At 47.3% G+C, this 24,914-nt stretch overlaps 1 protein-coding gene across 13 annotated transcripts in view; it reads right to left on the reverse strand.

Moving 5' to 3' along the window:
• ELN (elastin) overlaps nt 1-16,685 on the reverse strand; it is a 101,507-nt gene extending 84,822 nt beyond the window's left edge. For 5 of the 13 annotated variants that reach the window (XM_075594513.1, XM_075594511.1, XM_075594508.1 and 2 more), the window contains exon 1: nt 16,513-16,684. In XM_075594513.1, coding sequence (XP_075450628.1) covers nt 16,513-16,591 — 79 coding nt within the window. In that variant the 5' untranslated portion in view covers nt 16,592-16,684. Of the gene's footprint in view, nt 1-16,512 lie in introns of all 13 variants that reach the window. The other 8 variants (XM_075594516.1, XM_075594517.1, XM_075594512.1 and 5 more) reach the window with 3 other exon arrangements.
• Between the last annotated feature and the right edge of the window lie 8,229 nt (nt 16,686-24,914).

The following is a 24,914-nucleotide window of genomic DNA, read 5'->3' on the forward strand; positions in this document are numbered from 1 at the left end:
ACGCCTACACAGTAGCACGAAAATAGGCTGCAATGGGCATTTTCACCCGAAAACGTCCCAAACCGCCACGTTCATACAATTACCCGCCATATATATCTCTGAAGGAATGAATGGGATAGCGCAGAGATGGTCTGTATGTCTTTACTGTATATAAGAGAATGCTTTTGGAACCGTAATCCCAGAAATGATTTCTTTACAGAACAGCGGGGTCCTGCGGGGTTGAACCGCACTACACACTAATCTGGTTGCCTGAGTTCCTTCCCGGTTATTCAAAGACGGTGTCCACACTCATCCAATAGGAAGCTGCCACGTCATCCCTTTTAATGATGTCCTATTGGCCTATGGGACCCGCTGGATTTTGAGGGTCGTTTTGAGTTCCCTAAAGGCAAGGGAAACAGATGGCAGCCAAACCAGTAAGTATACTGGGAACCGCAGATACAATTAGTGTAGTTCAGCTTCGGAGGAGCCCTCGTTCAAATTATATTAAGAAATTCAACCAAGCAATGCTCTTGCAGTCTCTTTACAATTGTTTGGCCAGTCTTTTCCGACAGGGAAGGGTTAAGACAGAAATGCTCTGCAGATCCCTTGCCAGTAAAGGGTTTCATGACTCTACAACGACATTCTGAAAGGGTTAATACCACAAATCCCGCCAGGTCCCCGGGCAGTGACGGGTTAATTGAAATAACCACAAGACCACATGAGAGGTGTGTATTTAATTAGCACAGCCCCGTGGGGGAATTAAAGATTCCAGAACTGTTGATCTCAGCTTGAGAGGAATTTGGAGCGCACAGTATCTGATACACCAGCGCCAGATCTGCCTGCTGTGGGGGAGCGCTGCCACAATGCTGGCTCCAGGGCAGTTTAGTAAACAAACTGCTGTGGGGGAGCAGTGTAAGTGCTGTCAGGTGGTCCTATGAGAAGTCTGGCTGAGGATAAGAGGGGGGTCATTCATCAAGGCCTAATAGTTGTAAACAAATACATTCCATGGAGGATATGTACCAGCTACAAAAACCTGGGCTGTATTAGTGCAGAAACCAAACTGCACCAGAATGATCACTTAAAGATGTCATAGGCGAGGAGTGTAAGAGCGCTGGTGTTGGTGGGGTGAGGGGGGTAAGAGCGGTTGGGGTATAAGAGCGCTGGTGGTGGTGGGGTGAGGGGTGTAAGAGTGCTGGTGGTGGTGGGGTGAGGGGTGTAAGAGCGCTGGATGTGGTGGGGTGAGGGGTGTAAGAGCGCTCGTGGTGGTTGGGTGAGGGGTGTAAGAGCACTGGCGGTGGATGGGTGATGGGTTTAAGAATGCTGGCGGAGGATGGGTGATGGGTGTAAGAACGCTGGCGGTGGATGGGTGTAAGACCACTGGTGATGGTGGGGTGAGGGGGGTAACAGCGGTTGGGGTGTAAGAGCGCTGGTGGTGGTGGGGTGAGGGGTGTAAGAGCGCTGGATGTGGTGGGGTGAGGGGTGTAAGAGCGCTCTTGGTGGTTGGGTGAGGTGTGTAAGAGCACTGGCGGTGGATGGGTGATGGGTGTAAGAGCACTGGCGGTGGATGGGTGATGGGTGTAAGAGCACTGGCGGTGGATGATGGGTGTAAGAGCGCTGGCTGTGGATGGGTGATGGGTGTAAGAGCGCTGGCGGTGGATGGGTGATGGGTGTAAGAGCACTGGCGGTGGATGATGCGTGTAAGAGCGCTGGCTGTGGATGGGTGATGGGTGTAAGAGCGCTGTCGGTGGATGGGTGATGGGTGTAAGAGCGCTGGCGGTGGATGGGTGATGGGTGTAAGAGCGCTGGCGGTGGATGACTGATGAGTAGAAGAGCACTGGCAGTAGATGAGTGATGGGTGTTAGAGCGCTAGCGGTGGTGGAGAGAGGTATAAGAGCTTTTCTGGGGGTGGGGGGAGATGTGTAAGAGCTTTGGTGGGGGTGGGAGGAGATGTGTAAGAACTTTGATGGAGGTGGGAGGAGATGTGTCAGAGCTTTGGTGGGGGTGGGGGAGATGTGTAAGAACTTTGGTGGGGGTGGGAGGAGATGTGTAATAAATCTGGTGGGGTGGGAGGAGATGTGTAAGAGCTTTGGTGGAGGTGGGGGAGATGTGTAAGAGCTTTGGTGGGGGTGGGAGGAGATGTGTAAGAGCTTTGGTGGGGGTGGGAGGAGATGTGTAAGAGCTTTGGTGGGGATGTGGGGAGATGTGTAAGAGCTTTGGTTTGGATGTGGGGAGATGTGCAAGAGCTTTGGTGGGGGTGGGGGGAGATGTGTAAGAGCTTTGGTGGAGGTGGGGGAGATGTGTAAGAGCTTTGGTGGGGGTGGGGGAGATGTGTAAGAGCTGTGGTGGGGGTGGGAGGAGATGTATAAGAGCTTTGGTGGGGTGGGAGGAGATGTGTAAGAGCTTTGGTGGGGGTGGGAGGAGATGTGTAAGAGCTTTGGTGGGGGTGGGAGGAGATGTGTAAGAGCTTTGGTGGGGGAGGGGGAGATGTGTAAGAGCTTTGGTGTGGGTGGGAGGAGATGTGTAAGAGCTTTGGTTGGGGTGGGAGGAGATGTGTAAGAGCTTTGGTAAGATGGGAGATGTGTAAAAGCTTTGGTGGGGGTGGGAGGAGATGTGTAAAAGCTTTGGTGGGGGTGGGAGGAGATGTGTAAAAGCTTTGGTGGGGGTGGGAGTAGATGTGTAAAAGCTTTGGTGGGGGTGGGAGGAGATGTGTTAGAGCTTTGGTGGGGGTGGGAGATGTGTAAGAGCTTTGATGGGGGTGGGAGATGTGTTAGAGCTTTGGTGGGGGTGGGAGGAGATGTGTAAGAGCTTTGGTGGGGATGGGAGATGTGTAAGAGCTTTGGTGGTGGTGGGAAGAGATGTGTAAAAGCTTTGGTGGGGGTGGGAGGAGATGTGTTAGAGCTTTGGTGGGGGTGGGAGGAGATGTGTAAGAGCTTTGATGGGGTGGGAGATGTGTTAGAGCTTTGGTGGGGGTGGGAGGAGATGTGTAAGAGCTTTGGTGTGGGTGGGAGGAGATGTGTAAGAGCTTTGGTGGGGGTGGGAGGAGATGTGTAAGAGCTTTGGTAAGATGGGAGGAGATGTGTAAAAGCTTTGGTGGGGGTGGGAGGAGATGTGTAAAAGCTTTGGTGGGGGTGGGAGGAGATGTGTAAAAGCTTTGGTGGGGGTGGGAGGAGATGTGTAAGAGCTTTGGTGGGGGTGGGAGATGTGTTAGAGCTTTGGTGGGGGTGGGAGGAGATGTGTAAGAGCTTTGGTGGGGGTGGGAGGAGATGTGTAAAAGCTTTGGTGGGGGTGGGAGGAGATGTGTAAGAGCTTTGGTGGGGGTGGGAGATGTGTTAGAGCTTTGGTGGGGGTGGGAGGAGATGTGTAAAAGCACTGCTGCTGTTGGGGGAGCTGTAGCAGTGCTGACTTTGGTGGAGAAGGATGAGAGTGCTCTTTATGGTGTTCTAAACAGATCAGTAATGCTCCAGAGTCACATGGGTATTAGTGGGTATTACTAGTGCTGCCTGTAACTCCTGCAACAAGCCCCCTGCCACCACAAGTTTCATAAGAGGGCTTAAGCGAGACAGCACTGGGAGGCCCCTGCTGCCTTAATAAGCCCCTGTCTCTGGGGCAGCTGTCCAGGGTTCTGACACCTAAAAGATACCTACAGCAGCTGTTTGTGTTGGAGGCACTTTCCTGAAGACAAGCATAATAATAATTTATTATACCAATGGTGGCTCATTGAGTCACTTCCTCAGAGGGCTTACAATATAGTCAATATTATCTCCTATCCCAATTTATAAGCTCCAACTATCTAGGCTTGTGCTGGTTTTATAAAGCCCTAAACAATGCACTAAAACCCACTAATCTTACTCAGTGTTCTACTGCTGCAACAAACCATCTGTTTGATTAAGGAAATATTACTCTAGCTTACAGTTTTTCCCTATGATATAATGTAATCCTCTTTCTCCAGCAACATTCTTTGACATCAACGAGTATTTTTTATTTTCTTTGCCACTTTCATGAAATTATCAGCAGGGCCATCAGACCTGGGAAAAACAGCGAGTGCCGACCATACTTACAAGAGATGTATATTCTAAATCTCAGGGGTGCTCAACTCCTGTCCTCAAAACCCCCAACAGGTCCGGCTTTAAGGATATCGCAGCTATAGCACAGGTGGCTCAGTCTTCGACAGAGCCACTGATTGAGACCCTGTGCTGAAGCTGGGATATCCTTAAAACCTGACCCATTGGGGGTTTTGAGGACAGGAGTTTAGCACCCCTGTTCTAAATGACAAGTTTTTTTTTTTGGCAAACCACCACTTTCTGCAGGTTGCTAAATTGGCGCAACCCCGTACTCTACATTTCCGTCTCCTATCAAAACCCAAGGTGCAAGGAGCTTTATAGACAAGTACAGTAGGCAAAGTCTCTGGCCTAATAATCTGAGGCACAAAACAGCACAAAATTTATCAGTGATAAAAGGGGGTTATTTGTTACTCTTTTAGCCTCAAAACATTGGGATTCTTTCCTTTAACAAATCTGGTTGTTTTCACCGGTGACCCCTCAAAAGTCCTACTGCCAACGTTTTTTTGCTCATCGTTTTGAATGGAGCTGAAATCTTCCCGAGCACCAGCATATTGAAAAGAGCTGCAAAACCAGGACTGGCTAATCCTAGAAAGCCTGTGGAAAAAGGATGCAGCAGCCGTGGCGACGGCGGCGGCGGCTTTGTGTTTGACCTCGGCTAAATCTTATCTGTCATACATGATGCAAGCTTAAAAAAAAAAAAAACACAAAAAAGAATGCATTTCCATTAGGAGGAACAGCAGGGAAACAGCCTGGCCTGCAAGCGCTGCCAATTCCAGAAACCCCTCTGGGATAATATAGCATATCCTTTCACCAGGACCTCCAGAGCGTTGCACTGTAAAACCTCAGAAGTGATGCTAGACAAAAACAAGAGTTAAGAGGTTACTGTCCTTGTGGAAATGCCGGCCATATGTTTTGGAAGTTGCTCATCAGAGTCTAACGATTGTAAACCTGGAGCGACAGAACATCCCAGATTTACCCATCAGAGAAATCCTGTTTTTCCTCTAACAAATCTAGGGGCTGTTTTGTTTGCCCCAGGTAACATTTTTGTTGACCACACACACACAACTGTCATTATTGCAGCGGAGGATGGGGAATTCTGCATCAAACATTTGCCTGTAAAAATCTCACCTGTAGCCTAGTGTCAGACGGCAAACTAAATACTATGCAAGTATTAATTAGTTAAAAATTGCACAAATGCCAAAGATCAAGCAAGTTTACCACGTTTTGTGCACTGTGTCAGTATCTCCCATACTGTATGCAAATGACCAGAAAGGATTGTGTTAAAAGCAGCTTTGGAGAATGTGTCCTAATGCAGTAATTAAGAGCATTAGCCATGTTTATTTAATATGGGGAACGTTTCTTGTTTGGTAAGATAGGAGTTCTGATGCATTCTAGATTTTAGCTGTTCATTTTGCCATATGGATAGATCACGTCAGGGCAACCACGGAAAATAATTTAACAGACAAAAATGGCCAGGCTTCTCTAACTCTATAATATGATTACAAGACCTCCTGGAGGCTTTAAACAAAGATTTTTCACTCATTCTGTGTACTCCTAATGTACTATGCGTATTGTGTACTGGTTAGGTTGTCCGGACCATACTGAAACTTGAAGCTTGACAGCTAAGCTCTGTGGTTAATTAAATGAGATTAGTTTGCATTGCATTTGCAACGCATCATTAAAATTCTTCCACGGAGTAAGGATTTTAAAATGTATTACAAATTAGTCACTGACGCTGGAAAATGTCACACTAATAAAGTGACTTGCTGCTTGATCCTTTTCTCTCTCTCACTTGATTAACAACCTCATTATTCCCCATCTAAGGGGGTGGGTGGGTCATTCGCTAAGGTCTGTTGCGAATAGACGCGCACGCCCTGGCTTTCAACTCAACGGCATTTAACACCAAATTGGGTGTTTTAACCTGCAACGGACCTTGGTGAATAACCCCTCCCCCCACCTGTCTTGCATTAAAGCACCAATCCCCGCCAAAATGAATTAATGGTGCAGTCCCTGCAAGGATCGAAAAGTAACAATGGCCGTGAATCAAAAAGTAGCAATGGCCGTGACATGTTTACAGAGATGGGGAATATTTTTTTTAACAATTTTGTCAAATTTTTAAAGTTCAATTGTAAACATGTTAAGATGAAACTTGGGAGGGGTGTGATTTCGCTTTTCCTGCTGTGGGAGGTCACTGAGTTTTGGGATCCGCCCCTCAAGTCCTTTTTCTTCTGCATGGTCTTGGCAAAGGAGCCAAGAGTCCAACATTTGCATTAAACATTAAGCATAATTCCCACTGTAAGGAAGCCAATTACACTGGTAATCTATTTACAAAATGTTTTTTTTTTTTTGTCTAAAGCTAAGCGAAATTGTCTATTTACAGTAAGATAAATTCATATTATGATGTAGCCTTTTTTCCCCTTTCATAAAAATATCACTTGTGAGCACATTCACATGTCTCAGACAGGTGTGCAACCCTGCCTTTCCCCATTATCTCTTAGCATACAGTGCTTCTACTGCAGCCAGGGATTCTGGGAAATGACATGCAAATGAGCACAAACAGTGTGTCACTCTATACTGCTTATCCATTGTAAAATGGGCCCCTGTGAGCTTATCCCTGCCATATTACACAGCTTCTAGAGCACAGCCTGGGTTAAATAAATGAATGGCCAGGCTTACAGGCACCACAAGTGGTATTTTTATTTCCTGTACGGTGGAGTGTTTTTGTCACTTCTCTTACCCACCATGTTAACCCTTTGCATGACGGAAATGCCAGGGACCGGCCTATTCTATCTTTTAGAGTTGGTCTCAAATATACAGTAGCACACCTGATTTTTTTTCAAGGGAGAAAATCTCATTGATTTCAATAGCAATATTTCCCTTAAGTAAACGGGTGCATTTTTGACCACGTTTTGCAGCACTGACTGGCTTCAATGTATTCATAAATCATGATGTATTTTCAGCAGAAATGCAATGAACTTCTGCATTGCTCCCAATCCTGTTCTTACTATACCGCCGTTACTGTGCCACCTGTCACTATGCCACCCGTTACTATGCCACACGGTGCTATACCAAACACTACTATCATGAACCCATCCTATGGGACACGTCTCTGGTAACCACGCCCATGCCCTCTGCATTGTAAGCTCGTCAGAAGGGCCCTAATTACCTTGTGTATCTGTTTGCACTTGTTTGTCCTTATTAGGTATGTCATTTTGTTTATGTAATATACATAACGCTGTCCCCCCTCATTGTACCGCGCTGCGTAATATGTTGGCACTTTATAAATAAACTATCATAATAATAATGCTAGAAAGAGCGACAGAGCATTGCGCCATTGGCCTCAGAATGTTGGAAAGACTTGCAGAGCATCGCTCTGTTGACCCTACAAAGAAATAATCCATCAACCGTGACCAGACCCGCCAACTTAGAACTCCCCGCCACCCACCACGCACGTGTGAGGCTCCGCCCACCCGGTGTGATGATGCGTTTTGCATTATCGCGCCCCCTGCTTCGCCCGCCCGGTGTGATGATGCGTTTTGCGTTGTCGCGCCCCCTGCTCCGCCCACCCAGCGTGATGATGCGTTTTGCATTATCGCGCCCCCTGCTCCGCCCACCCAGCGTGATGATGCGTTTTGCGTTGTCGCGCCCCCTGCTCCGCCCACCCTGTGTGATGATGCGTTTTGCATTATCGCGCCCCCTGCTTCGCCCACCCAATGTGATGATGCGTTTTGCATTATCGCGCCCCCTGCTTTGCCCACCCAATGTGATGATGCGTTTTGCGTTATTGCGCCCCCTGCTCCGCCCAGTGTGATGATGCGTTTTGCATTATCGCGCCCCCTGCTCCGCCCAGTGTGATGATGCGTTTTGCATTATCGCGCCCCCTGCTGCGCCCACTCAGTGTGATGATGCGTTTTGCATTATCGCGCCCCCTGCTCCGCCCACCCAGTGTGATGATGCGTTTTGCGTTATCGCGCTCCCTGCTCCGCCCACCCAGTGTGATGATGCGTTTTGCGTTATCATGCCCCCTGCTCCGCCCACCCAGTGTGATGATGCGTTTTGCGTTATCGCGCTCCCTGCTCCGCCCACCCAGTGTGATGATGCGTTTTGCGTTATCGCGCCCCCTGCTCCGCCCACCCTGTGTGATGATGCGTTTTGCGTTATCGCGCCCCCTGCTCCGCCCACCCAGCGTGATGATTCATTTTGCATTATCGCGCTCCCTGCTCTGCCCACCCAATGTGATGATGCGTTTTGCGTTATCACGCCCCCTGCTCCGCCCACCCAGCGTGATGATGCGTTTTGCGTTATCGTGCTCCCTGCTCCGCCCGTGTGATGATGCGTTTTGCATTATCACGCCCCCTGCTTCGCCCACCCAATGTGATGATGCGTTTTGCGTTATCGCGCCCCCTGCTCCGCCCAGTGTGATGATGCGTTTTGCATTATCGCGCCCTCTGCTCCGCCCACCCAATGTGATGATGTGTTTTGCGTTATCGCGCCCCTGCTCCGCCCAGTGTGATGATGCGTTTTGCGTTATCGCGCCCCTGCTCCGCCCAGTGTGATGATGCATTTTGCATTATCGCGCCCCGTGCTCCGCCCACTCAGTGTGATGATGCGTTTTGCATTCTTGCGCCCCCTGCTCCGCTCGCCCATTGTGATGATGCGTTTTGCGTTATCGTGCTCCCTGCTCCGCCCAGTGTGATGATGCGTTTTGCGTTATCGTGCTCCCTGCTCCGCCCACCCAGTGTGATGATGCGTTTTGCATTATCGCGCTCCCTTCTCCGCCCAGTGTGATGATGCGTTTTGCATTATCGCGCCCCGTGCTCCGCCCACTCAGTGTGATGATGCGTTTTGCATTCTTGCGCCCCCTGCTCCGCTCGCCCAGTGTGATGATGCGTTTTGCGTTATCGTGCTCCCTGCTCCGCCCGTGTGACACCGACGTTTCATGGCAAACCGTGTCCAACAACCAAGCAGGAGAGCATGAAAGGGGAGGGTCAAAACCGGGTGTCACACATGGGTACCGTGTGAGATGACAGGTCTGCCTGCCAATGCTAGAGAAGCCTGCAGAGTACTAATCCATCAACCCTGCTCATGCTGAAGAGATCTGCAGAGCATTGCTCTATTAACCCCACCCAGCCTGCATAAACGTGAAAAGCACTGCTTGTTTAACCCCACGCATCCTGAAGAGAGCTGCATAGTTTTGTTCCACTAACCTTATGCTTATTGGAAAGGACTTGTAGGCACATACGCTAGAGGGGGGGGGGGGGCTTGCAGAACATTGCTTCCCATGCTGCTGACACCTGCAGAGCATTGCTCTTTTAGTCATGCCATGCTTGAGAGACCTGCAGAACGTGGCTTCCATTAAAGTGGCAGAGAAAATGCCATTTCAAGGGACCAATTACCGGCAAACCGTTCCCTCTTTAACCCCTCCCGCACTGGATAGAGGCAGAGGGTGATGCTGTTAACCCTTTCTCTGCTGGGAGTTTGCCGCCCGCAGCTCCTAAGGCCTCGGGCATGGTCAGCGCCTAAGCGCTGACCCGCACCAAGGCGCGCTGGTGCTTACCACTGAGCCCCTGCAGCCGCAATGAGAGCGGCTTTAGTAGGGGCTCTCCTACGCTTCCGCAAGCGTGCGGAAGCGTAGGTCTTATCCAAATTTTAGATTTCACGCTCATGGGAGAGCGCAGGGCCGGTCACGTGAGCGGTTCGCACAATGAGGGCGAACCAGCTCCGTGACGTCACGGGCCCGCCCCCCGACACGCCCACGGACGGCGCGCTAACCAAGGCCAGGGAAAGCACCCGCTGTCCCTCAGCCTCAGCGCGCCTCCGCACGGCTGCTGCAACCCTGGACGCAGCCCGGGAAGGAGCAGGCGCCCTGCCTTGGCAGGAAGGGGTTACGGGCTCCAGCCTGTGCGTTCCGTGTCAGATGGGCGTGTGGCAGCTTTCACTTGTGCTTCAGCTTTTTGTTTCCCCTGACAGAAAACATCTGGAGTTTCTGGTGAAACAGAACCTCAAACGCGTATATTCTCTTCCAGCGAAGTGTGGTGCAACACGCAGCTATCCCTCTATATAACACGCACTGCTATCCTTCTATAGAACATGCGCTGCTATCCTTCTATAATACATGCACAACTATCTCCATATAACATGCACTGCTATACCTCTATATAACACGCAACGCTATTCCTCCATATAACATGCACAGCTATCCCACTATAATAACACGTACCACTATGCCTCTGTATAACACGCACAGCTATCCCTCCATATAACATGCATGGCTAACTCTCTATTTAACATGCACAGCTATCCCTCTATATAACACACACGGATATTTCCCTATATACTGTAACATGTACAGATTTCCCTCCATATAACATGCACAGCTGTCCCTCCATATAACATGCACAGCTATCCCTCTATAGAACAGGGACAGATAACCCTCTATATAACATGCACATCTATCTCTCTATATAACATGCACAGCTTACCCTACATATAACACACACAGCTATCCCTCTATATAACATGTACTGTACAGCAATCACTGGACAACACACACTGGTATCCCTATGTATTACATGCACAGCTATACTTCTGTACCTCTATATACCATGCACAGCTATCCCACCATATAATATGCACAGATATCCCTCTGTATAACACACACCGCTATTACCCTGTATAACATGCACAGCTATCCCTCCATATAAGACGCACACCTATCACTCTCCATATAACATGCAGAGCTATTCCTCTGTATAACACGCACAGCTATCCCTCCCCATATAACATACACAGCTATTCCTCTATATAACACGCACAGCTATCCCCCTATATAACGTGCACATCTACAGCACCTCTCCTATAACATGAAAAGTGATCTAACCCTCTCCATAAAAAGAATAGTTACTGTCACTGGGGAGCGAGCGTGTGCTGGTGCCACAGGCAACGCATAATATTACTCATAAGAAACCCAATTTTGTTTCTAGCTGGAGCTATTAAAATAGCTGTCCCTATTTACTTATCTCTGTGTGTATGTATCTGTGTGTGTATCTGTGTGTGTATCTGTGTATGTATCTATCTGTGTATCTATCTGTGTATGTATCTGTGTATGTATCTATCTGTGTATCTATCTGTGTATGTATCTGTGTATGTATCTATCTGTGTATCTATCTGTGTATGTATCTGTGTATCTATCTGTGTATGTATCTATCTGTGTATGTATCTATCTGTGTATGTACAGTATCTATCTGTGTATCTATCTGTGTACTGTATGTATCTATCTGTGTATGTATCTATCTGTGTATGTATCTATCTGTGTATGTACAGTATCTATCTGTGTATCTATCTGTGTACTGTATGTATGTATCTGTGTATGTATCTGTGTATGTATCTGTGTATGTATCTATCTGTGTATCTATCTGTGTATGTATCTGTGTATCTATCTGTGTATGTATCTATCTGTGTATGTATCTATCTGTGTATGTATGTATCTGTGTATGTATCTATCTGTGTATGTATCTATCTGTGTATGTATCTATCTGTGTATGTATCTGTGTATGTATGTATCTGTGTATGTATGTATCTGTGTATGTATGTATCTGTGTATGTATGTATCTGTGTATGTATGTATCTGTGTATCTATCTGTGTATGTATCTATCTGTGTATGTACAGTATCTATCTGTGTATCTATCTGTGTACTGTATGTATCTATCTGTGTATGTATCTATCTGTGTATGTATGTATCTGTGTATGTACAGTATCTATCTGTGTATCTATATGTGTACTGTATGTATCTATCTGTGTATGTATCTGTGTATGTATCTATCTGTGTATGTATCTGTGTATGTATCTATCTGTGTATGTATCTGTGTATGTATCTACCTGTGTATGTATGTATCTGTGTATGTATGTATCTGTGTATGTATGTATCTGTGTATGTATCTATCTGTGTATGTATCTATCTATGTGTGTATGTATCTGTGTATGTTTCAATCTGTGTATGTATCAATCTATCTGTTTATCTATCTGTGTATGTATCTATCTATCTGTGTATGTATCTATCTATCTATCTATCTATCTATCTATCTATCTATCTATCTATCTATCTGTCTGTCTGTCTGTCTGTCTGTCTGTCTGTCTGTCTGTCTGTCTGTCTGTCTGTGTATCTATCTATCTATCTATCTATCTATCTATCTATCTATCTATCTATCTATCTATCTATCTATCTATCTGTGTGTGTATCTATCTATCTGTGACTGTACTGAGGAAGGTCCCGTTTGTGGGTCCGAAACGTTGGTGATTTGTGTCTTTTCTACAATATATATTCTACAAATCTTAAGCTGAGTGCTGTCTGCTGATTCCCGTGCAAACGGTATCGTATGTTTATCTACTTATTTTGGGACATGCACCTACCCTATTGTGCTTCATTGGAGTGCCGGCTGTTCATCTTTTTCTATCTATCTATCTATCTATCTATCTATCTATCTATCTATCTATCTATCTATCTATCTATCTATCTATCTATCTATCCATCCATGTTTATATGTTATATATGTATATATGTATGTGTGTATATATATATATATATATATATATATATATATATCCACACACATATATAATTACACATATCCCATTAAACATCCCTTGCTGCTCGTGCACTTGTTGCAGTCAGAAAATCAGCTCCATGTCAGAAGAAGCAGCTCCGTGTCAGAAGAAGCAGCTCTGTGTCAGAAGAAGCAGCTCCGTGTCAGTGTCACAGCAGGAATCTGACTCTACAATCATATCTACAGTGATCTACTGCCTTGTACATTAACATCTACATCTCATGTCAGAAGCTATATACAGTATATATATATTTATATATATATATAGATATATATATATATATATATATATATATCTATATATATATATATACTGTATATAGCTTCTGACATGAGATGTAGATGTTAATGTACAAGGCAGTAGATCACTGTAGATATATATATATATATATATATATATATATATATATATATATATATATATATATATATATATATATATATATATATATATAATCCCTTGCTGCAGTGGAAGTGCTGTGTGCTGGGTGATAATGGGGAAAGGCGGGGTTGCAGACCTGCCTAAGACATGCAGATGAGCATACAGTTGTATTTACATTTATATATATATATATATATATATATATATATATATATATATATATATATATATATATATACACAGTATGCATGTATACAGTATATACATATGTGAGTGATATAAGATCCTTTCACAAATGAACTTAATACAAGCTTAGGCTGGGGCCATGGTACTGCAGACTGTGCGTCCGCACAGTTAGCGAACAGGCTGCTTTAAGGCAGTGATTGCATCCATGGGGGCGCGTGAATGCGGGAGGGGGCGCGTGAATGCGCAAGAAATCAGTTCAAACTGATTTCTTGGCACGACAGACAGGTCACGTGAGCGGTTCACCCAATGAGGGCGTACCAGCTCTGTGACGTCACTGGCATGCCCACAGACGGCGCATGTACCATGGCCAAAAAATGCACCCACTTTAAGCGGGTGACGTCACGGCCGCGCACGCCTCTGCACGGGCGAAGGCACTATGGCCCCAGCCTTAGACTTGACTGATTTGACCTAAAAATGGAGAAAACTGACATGACTACATTAACAGCGAATGTTATTATAAATATATGCATTATATAAAGCCTGTATATACATATAGGAAAAAGGAGAGAGATCCAGCGCTACACGGATTTCAAAATAATGAATTTATTGTGCCACACGACGTTTCGACCAACAGGTCTTTTTCAAGTGACAATGCCTTGTCACTTGAAAAAGACCTGTTGGTCGAAACGTCGTGTGGCACAATAAATTCATTATTTTGAAATCCGTGTAGCGCTGGATCTCTCTCCTTTTTCCTCAGTGTACTTTGGAAATTCCTGGCAGGTACTTCCTTGAACCAGCAGCACCGGTAAACTGTATGTATTTGTTTATATATTGTGGTGTGCAGCCTTAACCCCCCTTTACATGTATATACATATAGGCATATTTTATACACCTATAAAACCCATTTATAAATATATGCATTATATAAAGCCTGTATATACATATAGGTATATTTTATACACCTATAAAACCCATTTAGAAATATATGCATTATATAAAGCCTGTATATACATATAGGTATATTTTATACACCTATAAAACCCATTTAGAAATATATGCATTATATAAAGCCTGTATATACATATAGGTATATTTTATGCACCTATAAAACCCATTTATAAATATATGCATTATATTTGCTCCACTGGTACCCAACTCACTGACTATAATGGAGCAAATTAGCTTGATGCATTGAAGTGAACCCCCTGAAATCTCCCCACTACACAAACAGTGCTGCACTTCTGCACACAAAGCAGCACCGGCTTTATCAGAGTAAAACATCCCATTAATGCCATTGAGATATGTGGGGTGTTTGATGCTGCTGGAGCTGCTTTTTGCATGAATAGGGCACCAGTTCTGCAGTCCCATAATGCACCACTTTTAAACCAAATGGACAATTACTTGTGAAAGTCCCACAATTGCAAAACTGGTGCAAAAAGTTGCCCCAGATGAAACAAAGCAATGCCACTCTTCTGCAGATATTTATTATAAGAATTCTGGTGCTGATTTTTGCAGCCGCCACACATTAATAATACATAGGCATGTTATCCCCCTGTGTCTATATGGATCATATGTCCAGTCTATTGATAACTCTGCTCCATTGATCTGAACGTGTAACCCTGAGGTGTCAGCAGTCCTGTGTGTGCAACATACTGTATGACTGTCAGTGTTTGGGTGCAGCTGCTGTGCTGGAAAGCTGCTTATACCACTATTGTGAGCTCTTTAGGGTATGGACAAAGTCACAATGCCAAGGAGGCACAAAATAAGGTTTATTCCTGCAAAGCAGGTATTCTCTCCCCAGGGCCCTGAGTCAGACTGTTTACCGTTTTCTGGACTGCTTGTGAGTACCGTATCTGTTTCACATACTGGTGTAAAACTGAGTGATTTCACATGTGTTTGCAAAAGCATTGGTTATTCTGAAAGTCTGATGTGGTGGCTGTTGGTCTAAGTTTCAGAAGTCCTAATCTCGAGGTCCAAGGTTAAGGTTTTTGCCGCACACTGTAGGGGGATCGGTGTGGGAAGGCAGTGTGCTGAATGTCTGATGGGTGCAGAACACTGCAAGGCAGGGTGTCATTTTCTGCAGAGCTCAGTTCGGATGCATGATGCTCTGTAGAAAAGGATCAGGCTGGGGTGAGGTCAAAGATTGTCTGCAAGGTAAGGTGCAGTGCTCTGCATCAGTGTTTTTTTAATATTGTGAGATTATGCGGAAGTCCAACCCTCTCTGATAGCGCGTCTGAGATCAGATGCATTGTAAGGAACCTCAACCCTCTCTAATAGCGCGTCTGAGATCAGATGCATTGTAAGGAACCTCAACCCTCTCTAATAACGTGTCTGAGATCAGATGCATTGTAAGGAACCTGAACCCTCTCTAATAACGTGTCTGAGATCAGATGCACTGTAAGGAACCCCAACCCTCTCTAATAGTGTTTCTGAGATCAGGTGCATTGTAAGGAACCCCAACCCTCTCTAATAGTGTTTCTGAGATCATGTGCATTGTAAGGAATCCCAACCCTCTCTAATAACGTCTCTGAGATCAAATGCATTGTAAGGAACCCCAACCCTCTCTAATAGCGCGTCTGAGATCAGATGCATTGTAAGGAACCTCAACCCTCTCTAATAACGTGTCTGAGATCAGATGCATTGTAAGGAACCCCAACCCTCTCTAATAGCGCGTCTGAGATCAGATATATTGTAAGGAACTCCAACCCTCTCTAATAGCGCGTCTGAGATCAGATATATTGTAAGGAACCCCAACCCTCTCTAATAGCGCGTCTGAGATCAGATGCATTGTAAGGAACCCCAACCCTCTCTAATATACACCATGACCTGTTAATCAGGATACCGTGCTCTGCATACTGGAGAAATACTGTAAGCATGATAAAAGCTCCACAGTACGGTTCCGCTTGAGATGCTGTACAGAGAGCATGGTACAATGTCCAGAATAACTGATTTTAACCCCCCAATTCTTTGTAGGGTATCAAGCACTGCAAAGTTAGGGTGAAAGCGCAATGCTTTGCGGATGAGTGTACAAAGCTGTGCAATTCGAGGGTCAAAGTGGCACGCTCTGCACAGCGTTCTACGGAGCTGCTATGAAACCACAGTGCTGTGCACAGCTAGGGTGATGCATGCAACGCTCTGCATAAGAGATGCAGTAGGGTTAGATCGCACAACACTTTAAGGCAAAATGCGCCGCAGGGAAAGGGCACCAGGAATGACCCTGCAGCCGGGACAGGCCACGGCTCACACATGTTACAGAGCGAGGGGAAGGTCAAAGTGCACGGCTGGTGCACAGCCACTCACCTCCTTGCAGAGTAGTCCGGCAGCAGGCGAGCAGCAGGGTGATGCTCAGCAGCAGAGCGGCAGACCGTATGCTCTCCATGTCTCACAATGCCCCCCGTCCCCTCACACATGCTGGGTTTTATCCCGCCGCTCTGCTCACGTCCCCAAAGAGGGAGGGCCAGCCAGAGACACGACGTCATCCCAACAGTGCCAGCAGCCCCCTCCCACCCTGCTGATTATTAAGAGAGGAGGGGGGGATATATTTTATTTTGTTTTGTTTCCTTTTTTTTTCATTTTTCTTGGCTGATGTTCTGCGTTTCTGGCTGAAGTAGACGTGGGCTCAGAGCCAGAGAGAGAGAGAGGAGGGGGGAGCAGCATTCTCCTCTCTGTGTTTATCTCTCTCTCTCTCTCTCTCTCTCTCTCTCTCTCTCACACACACATTCCCTGCCTGTCTCCCTCTCAACTCTCTCTTCGCAGAAGATTCATCAAAGTTTCACTCTCTGGTCGTACACTGGGGGGCAAAAAGACATCCAGATTTATCAATGAAATCATCTCGTTACTTTCAACGGCGAAAAACACAGGTGCAAGAGCAGCGGTGGGAAAAGAAAGCAGGGAAACTATGTATCAAGCAGATTCATTCCAACGTGTAGGAATGTACATTTGCAAAAGTAGGGGTACTGTAATCCTGCGAAAGCAGCAATCCTACACCCCCCCATTTTTCTATTTCTTATTTGTATATGTAATGCATGTGACAATGTATAATTCTCCATTCTTACCTTAGATGGCAGTCGTTTGGGGCTCCTGTTTTAAACCTGTCAAAATCCTGATTGTGTGCCTAACATAATGGCTGCTTCAGTCAGTGTAACTCAGCAGCTACAATGTATCCTGATCTTACTAAGGTAACATTGTCTATTGTTACAGTTTACAGCACAAACTGTTGGGAAATGTGGCAACAAATGATCACAAACAGGAAAGGGTTGCAAAGATCTTTCACTGCTTGGGATGTGGGCTAAACCATGCTATAGAAATCAAAGAATGCTTTAAAACTCATTAAAAATGGCATTAAGAGTTGAATAATAATAATAATGAAAATGAAAAAGCAGTAAGTATTATCTAATACTACAGAAATGATTTATTTAAAAAAACAATAAAAAAAACATAAAAGATTTCACATTTTGCTGCTTGAAATAGAAGCTTTCAGTACCTCCGTTTTCAAAAGGTGTGAAAATACAGTTTTCTACGCAGCAAGTATCCGCTGCATGCTCACTACTAACATCAGACTCTGATCACTGGCAATATTGTGCTGCATAATTACCCTCGACTACCTACTGCAAGAAAGCTGCTTTTTTTGTTTTTGATTTTCCAAATCCATTTTCCCCCCAGTTTGACATGTATGGAGCAAATTTCTTCGACAGACGAGTTTAATACCCAGACCTACAGAATTATCGTAATAATGACGGCAAATAATGCAAATAATGCCCCAAACTGTTATCGTCTACTACTTCTTATCGTATGAATCAGGCAACTCCTCTTAAGTTATCCCTACAACCAGTCGTCCCATTGCTTTGCTAATAGCGCAGAAGCAATGGCACAAAGCTGCACGCACTAGATGATGCATTTCGTTCACACTGCATTTCTCACCACCAGGTTGCACTGCCTGCCAAGCACATTAGTGAATGGTGACCTGGGTGATGCCTGCGTGGCTCTGTATATTAACACCGGCATTGGGACCAGCGAATCTGCGCCGGCTCTTAAACACAAGACCTCATTCACTAACCCGCCGCTGCTGTGTAATGTGCTTAGCCCATTGCATTGCAGTGCATGCTGTACATAGAGCACCCACATTGTTTGACAGTCTTATTGACACTCACCAGGGCCTGTCAAACTCTCTCTGAGCCAGTGTCATGTTGGCTGCAGCTCAACCCCACACGTCATGCTCTCCTATGACTGGACTAATGTTCTTGTTCTTCCCAAAAGAACTGGCCCGACTTTGAAGTGAGGTTTCACGCCACCTCAGTAGTGCAGCTGCGCCCATCCAGGATATGATGTTTCTCGCCTGTGCTCGCAGGTCTAAGCCCCGCAGAACTGCTCCAAACGTTTGGTGCGGCAACTCAGCTTCATTATTAATGGAGATTGCTTTGCCAAACCGATTCTAATCTCCGTGTGCTCGGTGCTCAGCATATCTTATAAGGATGTGAGCTGTGAGACCAGGGCAAATGCATACAGCAGTGCTAAGAGCTTGATGTGTAGCCCAAACATGCTGCCCCTATAAACTTGTATAGCTCTTGACCTCAGAGCCTGTGATGCTGCTCCCCGAAACATCCTGCAATAAAGCGCACACACAAAGGTCTGGAGATACAATGGCCGCTACTTGTATTCATATACAGCAAAGGGGTAAGTCCGCTTTAATCATGGCCCGCTTGCCAGAACCATCCAATGTCCAAGCCGTTCAGCTGACCCAACGTCAGCCGCGAGATGGGCCCCAGTTACTCAAAGCACAATGAGACTTGCCCACCATGCCACCACCAGGTATTACCACAACTAAGCCCCGTCTGGCAAGGTTACCCTGCACTTACCCTCAACCAGTTGCTGAGACATAGGCAACATAACCCCAACAGACACCTCAAACATAAATATATCCAATACAAGTATAACACAACAAAACAGAATTCAACAAAAAAGAAGGGGGGGTGGAAAGAAAACAGTGAGGGGCGCGGCATGATGTCCCACCCCTCACTGGCATCCTATAACCCCTACCCCACCTCTCCGCCCGCCTTCCCTGACCGTACCCCTCCTCCCTCCGGAGTATCACTGGTGACCAAGAGGGGGGGGGCAGGAGGAGGGGTATGGGCCTTGCGGTTAACATAGGGCTCAATGCTTCCTTTCTCTCACTCTCGCCACCATTGATGCTCGACTATTAATGTTTATTGAAATGCAAAAGACATGAGGGGTCATAGTTTGTGCACAAGGAGGAGCCCTAAAGCATGATGGGCAATACTTACAGCATAGTAAATATGGCCCCTTATGGTCCATTTACGTCAATAGGTTGTGAGTTGTCGTATGGGAAACACTTCTTAGTAAATATGTCCTCATATCACTTGTTAGGGCACAGCACATTCCTGGGAAATATAAAGAATTGCACACTGTCGGATAGATACACGGACAAGGAGATGGGTGGACACACCGACTGCCGCACACTGAGGGGAAAGGGTAATAAAGACTGAAGCGGACGTTCGGGATGTTTCCTGTAGAAAATCCTCATTGACGGCAATTGGGGATTTTGGAGGGAAATGGCCAGAGCAGTTGCTTTTGTCATTATTGAATTAACACTTTAGAGTGACAACGACACACAGAGTGACATATACCTGCACACGGTGTTACAAACACACACACAGTCCAGGTGACAGTCCATTGACACAAACCATGTTGACACTGATGGATTAACACACTACAATGCACATAGTTTTAGGGATGCCCAACCCTCTCACCCGTTTTCTCTTTTGGATTGTGGCGCTGGCCCCACTAGGTTTCCACCTGACCATCACCAGGGGTTCAGTGAGTGAGTTTTTCGCAGGTTTTCTAGGGGTCACTTCAGGTTATAATATGATCACCGTTATATCACCGTTGGTGCTCTTGATAAAGGCTCCATTCGGAGCAGAAATGTTGAGGAATAAACTTTTGGATCTTGAAGTGCCTGTCCTGTTTTTTTTCTATCAGATGTGCTGCCTTGCTGACACCTGGACGGTTTGCACCCTACTACTACTACCTGTATCTACACGTATGTGAGTGCCTGGTTTTCTGGACTGCTATAGTGTGTGTGTGTATATATATATATTTTTTTTAAATCTATATCTATAAGTCTGAAATAATGGTTGTGTGTGTATGTCTTCCCCCTGTGTGATTGGCCCTGTGTTCCCCCTTTGTCATTGGCCACAGATGCACCCCCCTGCCCCCCTCACCCCACCCCTCACATTGCACCTCTTGCCCTCACTTGGATTAGGAATCTCACTTAGCAGGACCATCCACACCACTACCACCCGCCGCTCCTCGGCACCGGCCTCACCTCTACCACACCACCAACCCCCCTCCCCCGGTCACACCACTGTGTCCCTGTCTCCCGCTGAGGCCCCCTGCCCCTGGGTGTCACCTCCCCCCTACTGCCCCCTGTGTCGGTCCACCCCGGACCCTGCCCCCACCCCTTTCCCCGGTGCCCACGTCACATGCGCATTGCACGTGTGCTCCGTTGTCCAGCGGCCTTGCGGTGCGCGCACGCTGCGGCTGCTCCCGCTCATCAGGCACTTCAGCCTTCTCCCGACGCCGGCTCGCGCCCACTCCAGGTTGCCGTGCGCTCGGTGGCCTGCGCTGCATGCTCCACCCCCACACCCGGGACCGACCGGTCAGAGCGCCCGGACAGGAGAGAGGCGCCTTCTGGACCGATGGGAGCGCGGAGACTGGACGGAGGTGGCTGGTGTCCGCCGGTGGGGGGAAGGAGCGGGTCCTCACTGCAGTTGTTGTGGGTGCCCGAGGACATTTGTGTGTGTGCGTGTGTGTGTGTGTGAGTATGTGTGTGACACTGTGTGTGTGAATGACACTGTGTGTGTGTGTGTGTGTGTGTGTGTGACACTGTGTGTGTGACACTGTGTGTGTGTGTGTGACACTGTGTGTGTGTGTGTGTGTATGTGTCTGACACTGTGTGTGTGTCTCTCACTGGGTTTGTGTGTGTGGCACTGTGTGTGTGTGTGTGTGTGTGTGTGTGTGTGTGTGTGTGTGTGTGTGTGTGTGTGTGTGTGTGTGTGTGTGTGTGACACTGTGTGTGTGTGTGTGTGTGTTTGTGTGACACTGTGTGTGTCTCTCACTGGGTTTGTGTGTGTGGCACTGTGTGTGTCTCACGGTGTGTGTGGCACTGTGTGCTGCGTGGGGGGGGAGGAGGACCGGAGCAGCGCAGAAGGGGGGGAAGGACCACGGCTGCGCGGGGGTGGGGGGAGGCGGAGACAGATGAGGGGAAGGGGGGGGGAGGGGATGGCGAGAGGAAGGAGCGGGAGGTTTTGGTCCCGGGTGGCGCCGGGTCTCTCAGCTAGTTTTATATAAAGACAACGCGTCTCCAGAAGGCGTTGAAGCCAAGGTAAGTGCAGTTTACAGAGGCCTTCGCCGCTTCCCCGACACTTCATTTAAATGCCTTCGGGAAACGTGCAGGGCCTCTGTAAATCCCGCGTCCCGTGCAGACAATCTAGCAACCCCCCCGGGGGGGGGGGGGGGGGGCGCCACCCCCAGTTTGTGCACCGCTGGGATAGAGGAACAATCACACTATCAGTGAGACAGTGTGACGGTTCAGGGGATTCCTTCCCCTTCATGTGTCCCTGACGCCCCATGCTCGCCTATCCTCTCTGTTCCTTCCCCTGCCAGCCTCCCTTTACCCACACCTGTCCCTCTCCGGCAGCCTCTGATGTCATCCCAGCACCACTGCGCGCACCCTGCAAGACTCGCGCACCCGCTCGGTTCCCGAACCCCTGCTGCGGCGTTCCCCCCTTTCAGCTCCCCTCGGTCTCTGCTCCTATCCCCTTACCTCCGGCGGCTGTTCCCTCCGTTCCTCCCTCGTCCTCTGCGGGTGTTCCCGCGGCGCTCTGCGAGCCTCATGATGCAGCCGGTGCGCGCGCACTCTCAGATTACAGAGGGCGCGAGCACATGCGCCACTTCTAGGGTTTTTCAGCCTCCTGGCTCCTCCTCTCATGCCCTGCAGGCAATCTCTCTCACTGGCTCCCCTGTCTCCTCCTCTTCTCCTCCTCACCTATCCCTGCTGTCTCCCACTTCTTCTTCTGCTCCTCCTCTCTCTACTATTGGTGTTCCCTCCTTTATAACCCCTGTCTGTCCTTTCTCTCATTGCTCTGCATAGCTCTTGTTACCCCTGTGTGTGCAGTCCTATGCTTGGCTTTCCTCTGTGTTTCAGCTTGTTCCTGCTCCTGCTTATCCCTGGTTTTCCCTGGTTTGACCTTTGCTCGTTCTGGACTACTCTGCTCTCTGTTGCCCTTGAACCCTGCCTACGAACTCTACCTTGCTGACCTCTGTTACCCCTGGACCTTGGCTTACAAACTTGACGACTCTGACTTCTGGATCCCTGGACACTGGCGCACGGACACCACTACTCTTACTCTGTACTCCCAAGGCGTTGCAAGTATCACTAAGTATCTTTCAACAGGCCCGGCAACGCCATACCACACTCAGGGCACGCCCTCACTACTGTGGGTGCGTGGTAATACCCTTCCCACCTCAGTATTGGGGTCTTGCCAGGTCTGCGGGCATACGGGCGTGACAGACAGTTGGTGTAATAGTCCCAGTGGGTATAGTCCTGAAAGGATAAATAAAAAGCCAATATGGTGAAGTACTGTTAGATTGTATTAATCATGTAATGGTGAACAGCTACTTACAATGTAGCAGAAGTTAACAGCATGTCGGATATCAATACCAGCAATATCAGCGTCTCAGCCTCCATGCTGGGACGCTCTGGAACAGCTGATCAAGCTCAGGAATCACATTTTGGTGCGGTTTCTCTCTCCCCCGTCACCTGACGATGACGTCGATAGGACGCAGGAGATCTTTAGGCGGTGGTATTACTACAGCCGATAATGCACTTCTTGCTGTGCTCCGTCCGATTCTAATGCACTGCGATACTGGGTGCATTCTGGCTGGCCGTTCAACAGGTTATGCAAACATGTAAACCCTATGCGTTTCATCTCGGTTGAGACTTCCTCAGGGTTGGGCACCCTACTACCACCTGTATCTACACATATGTGAGTGCCTGGTTTTCTGGACTGATATATATATATATATATATATATATATATATATATATACATACACAGGCCCCGACAAACTGGGCCAAAACCCACTCCCCCCCCCAAAAAAGTAACTTGCCCCCTCTCCCTCCATGACACTTACCTGCGGCGGGGTCTGGTTGCGGGGTCCTGATGGCGTCTCCTGGCCTTCTGTTGTCTTGTCGCCTTTAAAATCATGGTTTTCTCCTGCAGCACTATTCAAAATGGCCGCGCGGCATCATATGATGCCGCGTTGCCATGGCAACGGGGCACTGTGACGTCACGGGGCACGGTGACATCACGGGGCACTGTGACGTCACACGGCACCGCGTAATGTTGCGCCGTGTGACTTAACAAAGCCACGCAGCGTCCCGTTACCATGGCAACATGGCGTCATATGACGCCGCACGTTTTTTTTAAATAGAGCTGCAGGAGAAAAACATGATTTTAAAGATCAAGATGGAGAAGACTGGGAGGCGCCGGGGGACACCGCCGCAGGTAAGCAGTTGACAGCGGCCACAATGCAGTCGCCCCGGGCGACTGTATTTGTCGAGCCCTGGTTATCTATCTGCCCTGCTACCCTCACTATTAAATGCACAGCTGTCTGTCACTCTGCTACCCTCACTATTAAATGCACAGCTATCTGTCACTCTGCCCCCCTCACTATTAAATGTACAGCTATCTGTCACTCTGCTACCCTCACTATTAAATGTACAGCTATCTGTCACTCTGCTACCCTCACTATTAAATGCACAGCTGTCTGTCACTCTGCTACCCTCACTATTAAATGCACAGCTATCTGTCACTCTGCTCCCCTCACTATTAAATTTACAGCTGTCATTCTGCTACTCTCACTATTAAATGCACAGCTATCTGTCACTGCTACCCTCACTATTAAATGCACAGCTATCTGTCACTATTCCTTTCATCCTAAATTGCACATGTACAGTAAGTGTCACAGGATCAGGACGTTTATTTAGCCGTGCATGCTTTTGGAACACGCTGGCTAGACTAGCGAAGCATTGGACGGGTTAACGAGTTCTTACACCGAGCTGGGTATTTAAGGAATACACAGAGCGACTGTCTGCGAATGGAACAAGATTTCCTAATCTAAATTCTTTCTCCAATCCAAATGTTTCTCCCAGCACGTCATTCCCTAGCCTTATTAAATTGGGTACATTTAAGTGGATTTTTGGGTCGAGAAACCCATCTTAAAAAGGCAGTATTAACCCCTCCCAGCCAAAGAGGCCAGCGGAGAATTCCTGCCCTGAAAAGCATTGAACATGAGATTCCCAGTGATACACTCTTGGCTGAGATGAAAGAGGGTCCTTGGGTTCCGTTTGTAGGTTGTCATTTGTTCGCTGTCACACACACACACACACACACACACACACGTCAGCCGTGTAATGTCATCTTGACAAACTGCCAGTGGTAAACCGATAGGGGTGTATGTTTTGTCACATGACCGGGCATTCACAGCGGAATGCTGTCACATGACCGCGATAGTAAGTGTGTGTACTATGTCACATCACCAGATGCCAGCAAGTGTGTGCTGTGTCACATTACTATGCTCAATAAGTGTGTGCTGTGTCACATTACTATGCTCAATAAGTG

Source organism: Ascaphus truei, chromosome 3 (genome assembly GCF_040206685.1).
Source record: "Ascaphus truei isolate aAscTru1 chromosome 3, aAscTru1.hap1, whole genome shotgun sequence".
Lineage (NCBI taxonomy): Eukaryota > Metazoa > Chordata > Amphibia > Anura > Ascaphidae > Ascaphus > Ascaphus truei.